The 12,433-nt window shown below is 48.6% G+C and overlaps 1 protein-coding gene and 1 long non-coding RNA gene across 4 annotated transcripts in view; one reads left to right on the top strand and one right to left on the bottom strand.

Annotated features, from left to right (window-relative positions):
• Positions 1–12,433, top strand: part of cntnap2a (contactin associated protein 2a) — a 115,426-nt gene that overhangs the window by 45,183 nt on the left and 57,810 nt on the right. For both annotated transcript variants that reach the window (XM_052054802.1, XM_052054803.1), the window contains 2 exons: positions 3,265–3,458; positions 11,101–11,248. In XM_052054802.1, the coding sequence (XP_051910762.1) occupies positions 3,265–3,458; positions 11,101–11,248 (342 nt within the window). The remainder of the gene's footprint in view (positions 1–3,264; positions 3,459–11,100; positions 11,249–12,433) is intronic.
• Positions 3,641–12,433, bottom strand: part of LOC127593391 (uncharacterized) — a 53,262-nt gene continuing 44,469 nt past the window's right edge. For both annotated transcript variants that reach the window (XR_007960395.1, XR_007960396.1), the window contains exon 2: positions 3,641–3,957. This is a non-coding gene — a long non-coding RNA (uncharacterized LOC127593391). The remainder of the gene's footprint in view (positions 3,958–12,433) is intronic.

Raw genomic sequence — 12,433 nt, 5'->3', positions numbered from 1 at the left:
CGCTGGCAAGAGGGCGAAGCAGCTGTTGACTCTCTCTGGGGATGCTCGCAACACAATTCATTTCCAGGATGACTCTGCGTTAATGTTGCTACGGGAAAAACTTTGGAAAAACACTTTTTTTCCATTTCTATTCAATATCAATTCAATCAATTGAATTCCTACGCACTTTCCACATCGAGAGGAGCCAGATGAGGTGGCTTGGGCATCTGATTCGGATGCCTCCTGAGCGCCTCCCCGGTGAGGTGTTCCGGGCATGTCCCACTGGGAGGAGACCCCGAGGAAGACCCAGGACACGCTGGAGAGACTATGTCACCCAGCTTGCCTGGGAACGCCTCGGGATCCCCCGGGGAGAGCTGGAAGAAGTAGCTAGGGAGAGGGAAGTCTGGGCTTTCCTGCTAAAGCTGTTGCCCCCGCGACCCGGCCCCGGATAAGCGGTAGATGATGGATGGATGGATGGATGGATGGATGGATGAATTCCTACGCAACTGACAGGAATCCGAGCCCAACTCACCATCAGTGTGCTTATCGAAGAACATCTTTTGCAAAATCGTCAGCATAGATTTGGACCGCCCAGGACAAGAATGAAGGAATATTTTCTCAGATGAAGAAAAAAAACAACAACAAAGCAGAGCTGCATCCTTTCTTTTATGACAGCCTGTGGAGTTGCGACATGTTGAACAATAATGTTATTTTATTCGTCACTCGGAAAGACGAAAAGCAGGATTTGCGCTGACCGCCATCTGTCAAAGATAATTTTTCATCCGGCCGCATATCTCTGTCTTCCGAGTTCAAATGTTTTTCCTTCCTCTCTCTCTCTCTCTCGGGGACATTCCAATAATTGTACCGCACCCCAAAACGGCATTCACACTTAAACTGGCCCTTTTCCCTCATTCTTCTCTGCCAGAAGCATTTTTCCGCTCGGTGATTTGTTGTCTTAGGTTAGCGCCGGTCATTTCTCTCTCACAAGAAACAACAGAGAAGGGGAGTCGGCTTGACAGCCTAACAAGAGATGAACAAAGGCAAGAAAGGCCGGTGGTGAAACACGCCCGGGCTGTGCAACGCCGTTTGATTCCAGTTGAAAGGAACCAAAGGAAGCTTTCGTAGCCTTCCTTGAGGTCGGCTCTAATGACACAGCCGAGGGTTTGGTCGATGCCGCCAATTGAGACCTCATGACGGGCGATCTGCCCTCGCTCTACCGGCGTGAGGTTTTGGAAAAAGCTGTCACTGAACAATCATCGGCGGATCGGCCAACGTCTTCCCCGATCCTGAGCGAGTCTCGGGGCCAGAAATCCTGCTGATGTGAACTTCACAGTCCAGAATTTGCAGTGATGTGGCGCAAGCCATTTGATGGGGCTCGAACACGGAATCTTAGGTGACGTCGGTTCACACTGCGGGCCGTTCCGGCTTAGAAAATGAGCAACGTTCGAGAACGGCTTCCGGATGCGCAGTTCGCACTTCCTTTGGTATTGATTGAATCCGTCCCTGCGTGTCCCTGACATTGAAGTTCCTCTCCTTCATCCGATCTCATTTCTTTGACCTTCTCTGCTCCGCCATCCTCGTCCTCCTCCTTTCGCGCCCCCCCCCCCCCCCCCCGAACATCTGTGCGTGTGACAGGCGAGAGGATGGTGACAGCGGTCCCCTAACGCCGCTTCCCCTCCCTTTGATTCCGCGCTCTCTTTTCTTGCACCAGCACTCCGACTCACTCTGTCAGCCTTGACCCCCACACACCCCCCCCGCCCCCCCCGGCCCCCTTTAGTCTGTCAACCTCTTGTCACTTCCCTCCATTCTCCCGATGGCGCTCACCTTTGACCGCACCTCTTGGCTCTTCTTTCTGCAGACCGCTTCTTTTTCTTGTGCGGCTTTTCTAAACTCCCACACATCCTTACAGTTTTCTCCCGCTGACATCTAACGGTCAATATGAAACTCAAAAATGAGATTTTTTGCCTCTAAATTCGCTAAAGATAACTTGTGTTCTTCTTTGAATCATGAATGGCTCTTTAGTGTCTCCGAATATGGAGAAAAGTTTTTTTTTCTCTTTTTCTCCCTCTGCCCACCTTCACCTTTTGGATGACACGAAATATTTTTGTGTGGGTGCACACCGCACTCTAAGCATCCTATCGGCGACTTTATTAACAAACTCGCAGAATGCGGTAAAAGTTTCCAAGGAGGTGAGGTTGAACTTTGAACGAGAAGACATCGAACTGTGGCAGCGGCCGTCCATTTATCATCACTTGTTGTTGACGCGCGGGCGGTCACGCTTTGCGACGTTGCACTCGCTCGCGCCGTCCTGCCTTTTAGCCGCAACTTTTGCAATTTTTGCTTTCACGTGATTTGAAGCACCCGCGTTCTACTCCATGTAACCTCTCTCGTCACTTTGAAATGGGCTCATTTGGGCTTTCCCTCGCCCAGCTTTGTCATTCTCTCATTTTTGCCTTCCGCTCCCCCCTCGCCCTCGCTCCACTTTTGCCCTCATCCATCATTTTTCCAGAACGACGCTCCCTTTTTCTTTCCCTCCTCCGTCCCATCCGCTTGCCGTCTCATCTCCCTTTCCTTGCTTACCTCATCAATCTCTCTTATGCTAATCTTCCGTGTCTTCCGTGGCTCCTCCCCCCTCCTCCTCATCAATGCGCCATCTTGCCAGTCACCCCAACTCTGCATCCTACCATCTTTCTCAAAGCGTCGCATCACCTCGGCCATCGTCCACTCCGCGAACTTCAATGTCGCCTTTGTTTACCCTTCACTGTCATGCTAACTCCACCCCCCAAAAAAAATCTCTCCCTGCACCCATTACCCCTCATTTGTGTGTGTGTGTAGGGGGGGCGTGAAGGTCTTTGAAGCAATGTTTTTTGACTTATTAACATTCCACAGATAGCGGTCCAGTTTATCTGTCAGGGCCGCAGCACAATAGCTGTGTAATTGGATACGCGTATCGGATTTTTGTCATCCCCATTCACCTTACACTATTTTATCGTGTGACATCATCGCTCATGTCCCCCTTCACGTAGCTGAATAGCGACCCCCCATCCTTGTTTTCTCTCTGCCTCCCTCCTTCACACTTTGACCTTATAAAACCAGTTTCAATTGTCAGTTTTTGTAGAATTGCTACGCCGTTTTCTGTTTATATTCTTGGCAAAACAGAATCCAACACTCATTGTAGAATGACTGTAAAAAGGCCATTTTTGGGGGGGGGCGATTCGTCACCCACTCACAATTGTGAACGTATACCAACAAGAACCTGATTTTAAAATGTCCCGAATTCTTCAGGTGCAGGTGGCTGGTCTCCACTCGATAGCGATCACTACCAGTGGCTGCAGGTGGACCTGGGCGCCCGAAAACAACTGAGCGCCATTGCCACGCAGGGTCGCTACAGCAGCTCCGATTGGACGACGCGCTACCGTCTGCTCTACAGTGACACGGGAAGGAACTGGAAACCTTATCAGCAGGATGGCAACATTTGGGTGAGTACTGTAGCGTTCGAGGTTGTGGCGTTCTGATGCAATGCGCGCGTGTCTTCTCCTGTACTGGCAACTTGTGTGTGGCGCACTGTCGGCAGTCCAGCGTCCAGCACTTTTTTTTTTTTTTTACTTCACGGGATATTGACCATTTTTACATTATAATGTGTCCATTACTCCAAATCAACCATTCATTCATTCATCTTCCGAACCGCTTGATCCTCACTAGGGTCGCGGGGGGTGCTGGAGCCTATCCCAGCTGTCTCCGGGCAGTAGGCGGGGGACACCCTGAATCGGTTGCCAGCCAATCACAGGGCACACAGAGACGAACAACCATCCACGCTCACACTCACACCTAGGGACAATTTAGAGTGTTCAATCAGCCTGCCACGCATGTTTTTGGAATGTGGGAGGAAACCGGAGCACCCGGGGAAAACCCACGCAGGCCCGGGGAGAACATGCAAACTCCACACAGGGAGGCCGGAGCTGGAATCGAACCCGGTACCTCTGCACTGTGAAGCCGACGTGCTAACCACTGGGCTACCGGGCTGCCCCCAAATCAACCATTTACTTAAAAAACATTTTTTTTAAATAATTCCACATCCACTTTCCACTTGAGCTGTCTGACGAGGAGGTATCATTAGCTAATGGCTTATTGCGGGCAGCTTAACGCTGGTATTGAGCCCGGACAGAATCGAATTGAGCACGGTCACAGCGGAACTCGACCGCTATGAGAATTGTCGGCGTGATAGGACGTTTGAGGACATTGCTGTGAAAAGTAAGCGCGCTCTAAAATTGCACAAACATGGACAAATGACCACCCAAAAAAAAAATCAAATGAAACGGCTCGGCCGCAAACATTCGTCTTCCTTTTATGAGTATCCGAGGCCAATAATTATGTTTAGTTGGTTACAGAATATCAGCAATGTTTGTTTGGTTGTTTATTTGATGTTGGGACTAAGCTCAGCCTGTGGCCCTTCAGGTCTATTCGGGATGCAATATGTGCACTTTTTATGGGCCAAAGTAAATGAAGCTGTTGTTTATGCGTTCTGCACCATAACTATTAGCCATGATTATATATTTCAAAGTGTTGGCGTTTTGCTATTAACCTTGATCCATTGCCTCTGCGATTTCTGCAAATGCTCCAAAACACATTCATCTCCCCGTTGTTTGGGGAAGCTACCGCTTGCTCTTTATGTACGACATAACGCATAATGTATGTACACATTGCCTTTCCCATTCATTGCCTCGTAGATGTAAAAACAGATCAAATGCATACAAGGACGTTGAGTTAGGCCCAAGTGTGAAAAAAGGGAAATGCGTGTGTGGGTGTGTGTATGAATGACAGTCGCCACTATTTATCCATGCCTCGTTACCCATTCGGCCATTTTCTGTAACTTCCATCCTTCACTAGGATCAAAGGTGACCCCGATCCTCTCCGAGCGGACTTTCCTATGAGAGGCGGCCCCTAGGGTGAACCAAACAGACAAATAAAGTCGCCACGAGAGTTTGTGACATTGTGAAAAGGAAATCACTGCCTACCCTTGAGGAGACCTGACATGGAGGCACAGCACGATGCGTGGACATGACTATCGTAGATCACCTGTAGCGTTTAACAATGCTACTCCTGGCGTTCGCGATTGCCATTCTTTGCCAGTGTCAAGGGTGGATTGTGACATGAAACAAAGTTGCGATGAGAATTTAAAAAAAAAAAGTATATGGCAGCCAGTCGCAGGACACATAGCGTCAACCAACCATTGTCACTCACATTCAGACAATTTAGAGTCTTCATTTGATCTGGCATGCGGCAAGAAGCCAACGTATCCAGAGAAATTTCAGGCAAACTACTCGGAGCTGTCAAGCCGTTGTGCCACCCACGACTATTTTTTGAGGCTATAATTGGGGGCAACTGCTACTGAACTTTTCATGCATTGTTTGCATTAAAATGAAGGGGAAAGAATGAGCATACTCACCCCCACCCCCCCCCCCCACCCCCCGCCGGCTCTTGTGGCTCCATCACCGCCAATCCGACGTGGGCCGGATAAAGAAGCGTAACTCCTCAGGAATGAATGCCCTTTCCTACAATAGACAATGTCATTGTATTGGCTGAGCGATTCCCCGAGGAAGATCGCTGATAAACAGTTCATAATTGCTTTTGTGAAGCTGCGGAGTCATAACGACATTGACGAATGACTATGGTAATTTCAACACCATTTGCACCATTGAGTAGGTTGTCACGGCGGTTTTTTTTTTTTCATCTCACTGACGTCATACAGGTGTTGTCAGTCAGGTGGGGGAACAGGAACACTGAGGTGACGTGAAACCTGAATGCGATCGACAGTAAACATGAAAGAAAAATTGCACTCTTGGAATATATTTGTCCCATTCCTCAATGTTGACTCTGCTGTCTGTAACACATTTTTTTTTTTTTTTTGCACTATTCAATTGGAGTGCGGCGCTTGTCAACTGCCGTCCCCCCGGTACCCGCGTCTTCCTGTGGATGCAGAGTCGTGCCCCACTTTTATGGAGATGAACAACAATGACGCATTTTTCCGCTTGTTTGTTTGTTGAACAATAGCCCGGTTATGCTTTAAAATGATGTTTCAAAAGAATACGACGACACCGCCAAAGGCATATCGGCGGCGACATTTTTTGTCAACTCGTGACGAGAGGACAAGTGAGCAACATTTCCTGTCGCTAAAATGTAGACATTTGGTAGTCCCTCTGTATTGTTCTCGTAAACGACCAGACCAGAAATTTCCGTCAGCCATTTTTGGCTCCGCCAGATGAGAATCGCTTACATCAAGCATGTCCAAAGTCCGGCCCGCGGGCCAAATCCGGCCCGCGGTCGAATTTCATCCGGCCCTCGGAAATTCTTAAGATTGTTGAAATTAAAATAAAAATGGAAATGTGAAACAGACTGGCTTACTAAAATTTGTTGAACAATATTGTTGATCAATGTAAAGAATGTCAGCCAAGGTCGGCCCTCCGACATTTTACCACATAAAATCTGGCCCCCTTGGCAAAAAGTTTGGACACCCCTGGCTTACATAAAGCCCGCTAAACATCTCGAACGGTGATTTAGCCTCGATTGTGAAAGGATGCAAATCCTTTGGCCATGTAAAACACATCAACATTCAAATCACAGGAATTTGGTCCGGCTAATTCCAGCGTGCCCTTTCCTCTTGTGCGCTGTTGTTTGGTACGCGTGGGAAGCTTGAAGTTGTAAGTCAACCTGCCCGGCCGACAGTAATGTATGTATCTAATAAACCGGCCCGGCCGCAGCCACAACTCTTAAGCCCATCGTGCATCAATCGGGGACACATTAATAATGCTTTGTCAGCATTCCAATGAAAAATTGTCCCGCATGCATTTTGCCGCTTCGTTTAACTCGGAACGATTGTTTGCTGCAATTTGTTTTGTTTCCTTCCCCGTTGCTGCAAATCGGCGGCGACATGATTTGCTGTCCATCACATGTGTTTTTGTAGTCAATTAAATCTTGTGAATTTGCTTTTCACCACAACAATGACAAGTCAAGGTAGCACTTACTGTAAATGCATTTTCTTCAAATGGAAAAAATAAATAAATCCAAAAGCAATGTTTTGTTTTTTTTTCCTCCCCTGGTTCCGGTCAGGGAGGGTTGAAGGGAAAATATTTTGAGAGGAGCAGAGGCGGCAGGCCCAAATAATGTTTCAAGCATCCGCTGGAGGAAACACATTAGCGTCCTTGTTATCTTGTCAGGTGGCCTCTGATCCATTTGGCCCACGCTTCAAGAAAACAGGGCGGAAAGCGAGTGAATAATAGTTAGCATGAAAGCTCTCAGCAACCTCCAAACAAGCCTCAGTGCAACTAATGTGTGTGTCATTGCTTGACGCAGACTTTAATTTCCACATCTCCACAGGTGGTCTGTCGAGCATGTCCCTGAATCGTTAAGTGTTCGCCTTTATGGAGCAACCTCGGAGGCGCAGCAGACAAGCGATTCTTCTTTGTCTTTTCTGACCATTTGGATGCCTCCTTTTTCTGCTTTGGGAGTGCAGGTCTTGTCTTCCACTCTCCATTTTGGGAAACGCATTCATTCATGCTCAACTCCCTCTCTGTAGGTTTTTCTGTTCTCATTGCGTTCCTCGTTCCTCTTTTGTTGTACGCTTTGCTTTTTGCGGGAATCGACTTTTGCATCCCGTCCGCTTGATTTTTAACGGCCAGCGTCCGATTTCAATGAGACACAGGCCGGGTATATCCAAGTGTCACGGCCTCCCTATTTAGCCGTGAGTCTGCGGTGAAAAAGTATCCATCCATCCATCCATTATCTACCGCTTATCCGGGGCCGGGTCGCGGGGGCAACAGCTTTAGCAGGGAAGCCCAGACTTCCCTCTCCCTAGCTACTTCTTCCAGCTCTCCCCGGGGGATCCCGAGTCGTTCCCAGGCAAGCTGGGTGACATAGTCTCTCCAGCGTGTCCTGGGTCTTCCTCGGGGTCTCCTCCCGGTGGGACATGACCGGAACACCTCACCGGGGACGCGCTCAGGAGGCATCCGAATCAGATGCCCAAGCCACCTCATCTGGCTCCTCTCGATGTGGAGGAGAAGCGGCTTGACTCTGAGCCCCTCCCGGATGACTGAGCTTCTCACCTTATCTCTAAGGGAGAGCCCGGACACTCTGCGGAGAAAGCTCATTTCGGACGCTTGTATCCGGGATCTCATTCTTTCGGTCACGACCCATAGCTCGTGACCATAGGTGAGGGTTGGGACGTAGATTGACCGGTAAATTGAGAGCTTCGCCCTTTGGCTCAGCTCCTTCTTCACCACGACAGACCGATACAACGTCCGGAATTTGACTTTATACCAGCAGGTTCTAATGAGCTTTCAAGTGTCTTTTTTTTCCCCCGATTTCCAATGTCATTTCCATTTCAGTCGGCGTTCCTTTGCTAGTTTTTGTTCACTTTTATTAACCTTGGCTCGCAGGCACGAGCGCTGATATGCGGCTGTCCTCAGAGCTTGTCTGTGTATAAACGTGACCAAGTCATGTGTGTTCTCTCAAGGACACCCCGTTCGACTCTGCTTTGTCAGGTAAATGAATAGCGAAGTCTTGAATAGTGCGCGTCTCCGTGGTGGATGACTAATTAAGTTAGAAGAGCTGCAGAGTGTTTACTGATAAATCTCACACACACACACACACACACCAGGATTATTTCTTTATTTTTGGGCTGCATTTGACTTTATTCTGTTGCTTTTCCTGCCTTTTTATCTTTTTATCGAGCGTGACAGGTTTTTTTTTTCAACACCGCATTGTGTTCTGCATCCTGATTGGCTAAAAGACTACCGACGAATGTCAATTGTCTTCGCACTTCATCAGTGAACAAAACCCACAATGTCAATGAAACGTTCTGTATAGTATTTCTAAAAAAACATCCGTTGTCTGTAAGAATATGTAAATATAATGTTTGAAGGTTGAATCTTTGGTTTCATTCAATACAGTATAGGTCACAATTGCAAAAACTACAGATGATGACTTTCACATTTCACGGGTTGGAACTCAAACCCCCTGCGACTCATAAAGGTTCAAGAGGCCCGGTAGAGGGTAACGTAGCTCTGACCCCGAATGGTGGCGCTCCATTAAATTTAGGATGACCGCACTTTGGCCCCAGTTTCATAAGCGACAAACCCATCCTTAGAAATAAACAGAAACTACCATTTCTTCTATGGCCCGTCTTTGTCCTTTGTCCCAAACACATGTCGATAAAAAACAAAAGACCAGACCGGTCATTCTGATTTCCCCTGGCACCGTTAGGGAAGCTTGCACACAATGGCCGAGCGGCCCGAGCGAAGTGGTTGACTGTTCCAGCAACAGCAATTAAATGCCAGAAAAAGGCTTTCAATCTATTTTTATTTTTTCTGCGACTGGAGAGTCTCTCTAATGTTAAACAAAAAACAGAAAAAATGGGCACCGAGATACATCCGGCACAATAAATAAAAGCTGACGCTCAAGTGCGGCCTCGGTGTCAACATTAGCGAGTTTAGACGGACAATATCACACTTTTCGTCCTGCAATTTGTTGACCATCTGTTTTTATTTGCTCTTTCACCTGACACCACTTTGGGGGCAAACGTTCCCGTCTGTTTGCTGTTACCAACTGCTATAAATATGACACTTTAGTTGTCAGATTGACCATCTATGGTCACGAGCTATAGGTCGCGACCGAAAGAACGACATCCCGGATACAAGCGGCCGAAATGAGTTTTCTCCGCAGCGTGTCCGGGCTCTCCCTTAGAGATACGGTGAGAAGCTCGGTCATCCGGGAGGGGCTCCGAGTCGAGCCGCTTCTCCTCCACATCGAGAGGAGCCAGATGAGGTGGCTTGGGCATCTGATTCGGATGCCTCCTGAACGCCTCCCTGGTGAGGTGTTCCAGGCATGTCCCACCGGGAGGAGACCCCGAGGAAGACGCAGGACACGCTGGAGAGACTATTTCACCCAGCTGGCCTGGGAACGCCTTGGGATCCCCCGGGGAGAGCTGGAAGAAGTAGCTAGGGAGAGGGAAGTCTGGGCTTCCTTGCTAAAGCTGTTGCCCCCGCGATCCGGCCCCGGATAAGCGGTAGAAGATGGATGCATGGATGGAGTTGTCAGATTTTAACATCTTGCAAACTCTGAGACAACACCCCCCCCCCCCCCCCCCCCCCGGGTGGTTTGCTCGAGTCAAACCCAAAACAAAAGACCGTGACGGGTCCCTTTTTGTCGCCATCTCGATAATACGTGACTGAAGAGTACCTCGGCAGGACTGCAGGCCACTCACGCACTAACAAGAGTCGTTAGCGAGTGTGTTTGGCATTTTTGGAGTGCCTCCCAGGGAGAATTTACACCCTTTGCCTAAACATAGAGCATCAAACATCGCGAGTGCCCTCCCCAAAGAGCCGTATGCAGCTCCGCCAATGTGAAGCGGGGCACTAATATACAATTTGCCTCTATTTGTATGCGCGGTTAACCTTTCCCGGGTAAATAGAAATGTTAAAAATGATCGAGAAGGAAATGCATCAGGGAAACTAACAAACTCCTCATCGCATTTTCGGGGACGGTGCGTGCACAGTCGCTCGGAGCTTTGTTTCAACATTTGGGGGAGCATAGAGTACTGGACGCGGATCGCTGCGGAGTCATTTGAAAGCTCTTTCTCACCCTCCCTTTTCTGCTCTTCCAAAGGTCTCCCAATGCTGCTTTTTAGCAGAGACTAGAATACCGCACTTGTCAGGTCAGATCATGAAAAAAAAAACGTTTTGTGTTGAGGTATTAATAATTGTTTTAAAGGTTGAACTGCCCAGACCCACTCAGGTCTAATATTCTCAGGGACCGTCAACCACATCCGCCACGGGCACCCAATTAGTCTAAAGGGAAGTCAGGGAAAAGAACAGCCAGTTTCTTATGTGTACTTTCCGTTCAACACTCCAAATCCCCCCGCAGTCAGACTGGCTCATGGCATAATAAGACTCATATAGAGTCATAATCACCGACAGTATGTTGTGTGAGCCTGTGCCTGCTCGGGGCAGGATGTGGTGAGCGCAACAAAGACTTTTTTTTGTTTTGTTGCTCTTAGCTCCCCAAAGCCTCTCGTGGCGTGCGGCTCCGATGTCTTTAATTTCATCATGTGTGTGTTTCTGTGCGCAGGCCTTCTCTGGAAATTCCAACTCGGAGAGCGCGGTTCGACACGAGCTGCAGCACGGAATCGTGGCTCGCTTCCTGAGGCTGGTCCCCCTGGAGTGGAGCAAAGAGGGCAGGATTGGTCTTCGCGTAGAAGTCTACGGCTGTTTGTACTGTAAGCCGTCATGTGCACGCCTACTCCCATTTTTAAAATCTATATTTACTCATTTCGGACGTCCGTTGAACCGAGAATCACTTCGGGATGATAAATCATTGCCCTAACGAGCAGCCTTTACCCCAGGGGTTCCTCGAGAGCCATATCCTGCCTGTTTCAGATCTCTCCCTACTCTAACTCGCCCGATTCAATCGATGATGATTGTTCCAGGTTTCTATAGGGCAAGCCGATGAGCTGATCGCTGAATCGTTGCCTCCGCGACCCCACTCCGGATAAGCGGTAGAAAACGCTCTGGTATCGAGAGTGACCAGAGTAGATGGAGAGAGAAATGCGCCTTTGGGGCAGGGATGTTGACTCTCCTCCGAGAAGGGCAGCAAGTGGATGTCCAACGGCCTGCGAGATTTGTCAGCACAAGTCACCACAGCGGCCCCCGAAAAGTCAATAAATGTGTTGCAGAGTTGCCCACGGTGTTCCTCCTCCTGCTCCTGCTGCTGCTGCTGCTCTATTCCTCCTGCTCCAAAACAAATTGAGAATCCTTTTGAATCCAACGCACTTACTTACTGCGTTGGCCAGAAGCGTCGCGATCATTTTGCCGTACTTTCAATAAAGACGGACTTAAAAGCAAAACGACGCTTTGCAAACAGAAAGCTGCCAGTCGTCGCCTCAGTCAGAAAAATGGTATAGGGAGACTCGTAAAGCCTCAACAAAATCTATTGCTCATTCTTAAGGCGGGAACGATCAATAATGAGCACAGCAGTGGGACTGCCTGTCAAACACCGGCAATTTGGGCAGTAAAACGTTGGAAAAAGCGTACCCGAAAAACAAGTCAATACTAGAACAGTTGGAAAGCATACTAGCAACCGAAGACCGCTGAGATGGACTCCGCGTCCCTGAACGAGAGAAACCCCACCGTAAAAGGACGGATGGATAAACTGCAAAGAGACTTCTCCTATTCTAAGCATAGTTTGAAGCGCTCAAACAAACAAACAGACACTCGCAACTGTTGCTTGCATGATTTCCAAACCTGTACGTTAGTTGTAGATGGTACTTCCGGGCCTTTGATCAAATCCGAGAATGAGTTCTGCGGAGTATTGTGAGTGATATGGGCCATTGCAATGAACAGCGGGCGCCGTGTTTGCGTGCCGTCGGTGGAGTCTGAAATGGAGTCATGATCCGACGTGCTGG

This window comes from Hippocampus zosterae, chromosome 20 (assembly GCF_025434085.1).
Source record: "Hippocampus zosterae strain Florida chromosome 20, ASM2543408v3, whole genome shotgun sequence".
NCBI classification, from domain to species: Eukaryota; Metazoa; Chordata; class Actinopteri; order Syngnathiformes; family Syngnathidae; genus Hippocampus; species Hippocampus zosterae.
Note: the sequence above shows the minus strand (reverse complement) of the source record. Positions and strands in the feature narration are given on the sequence as shown.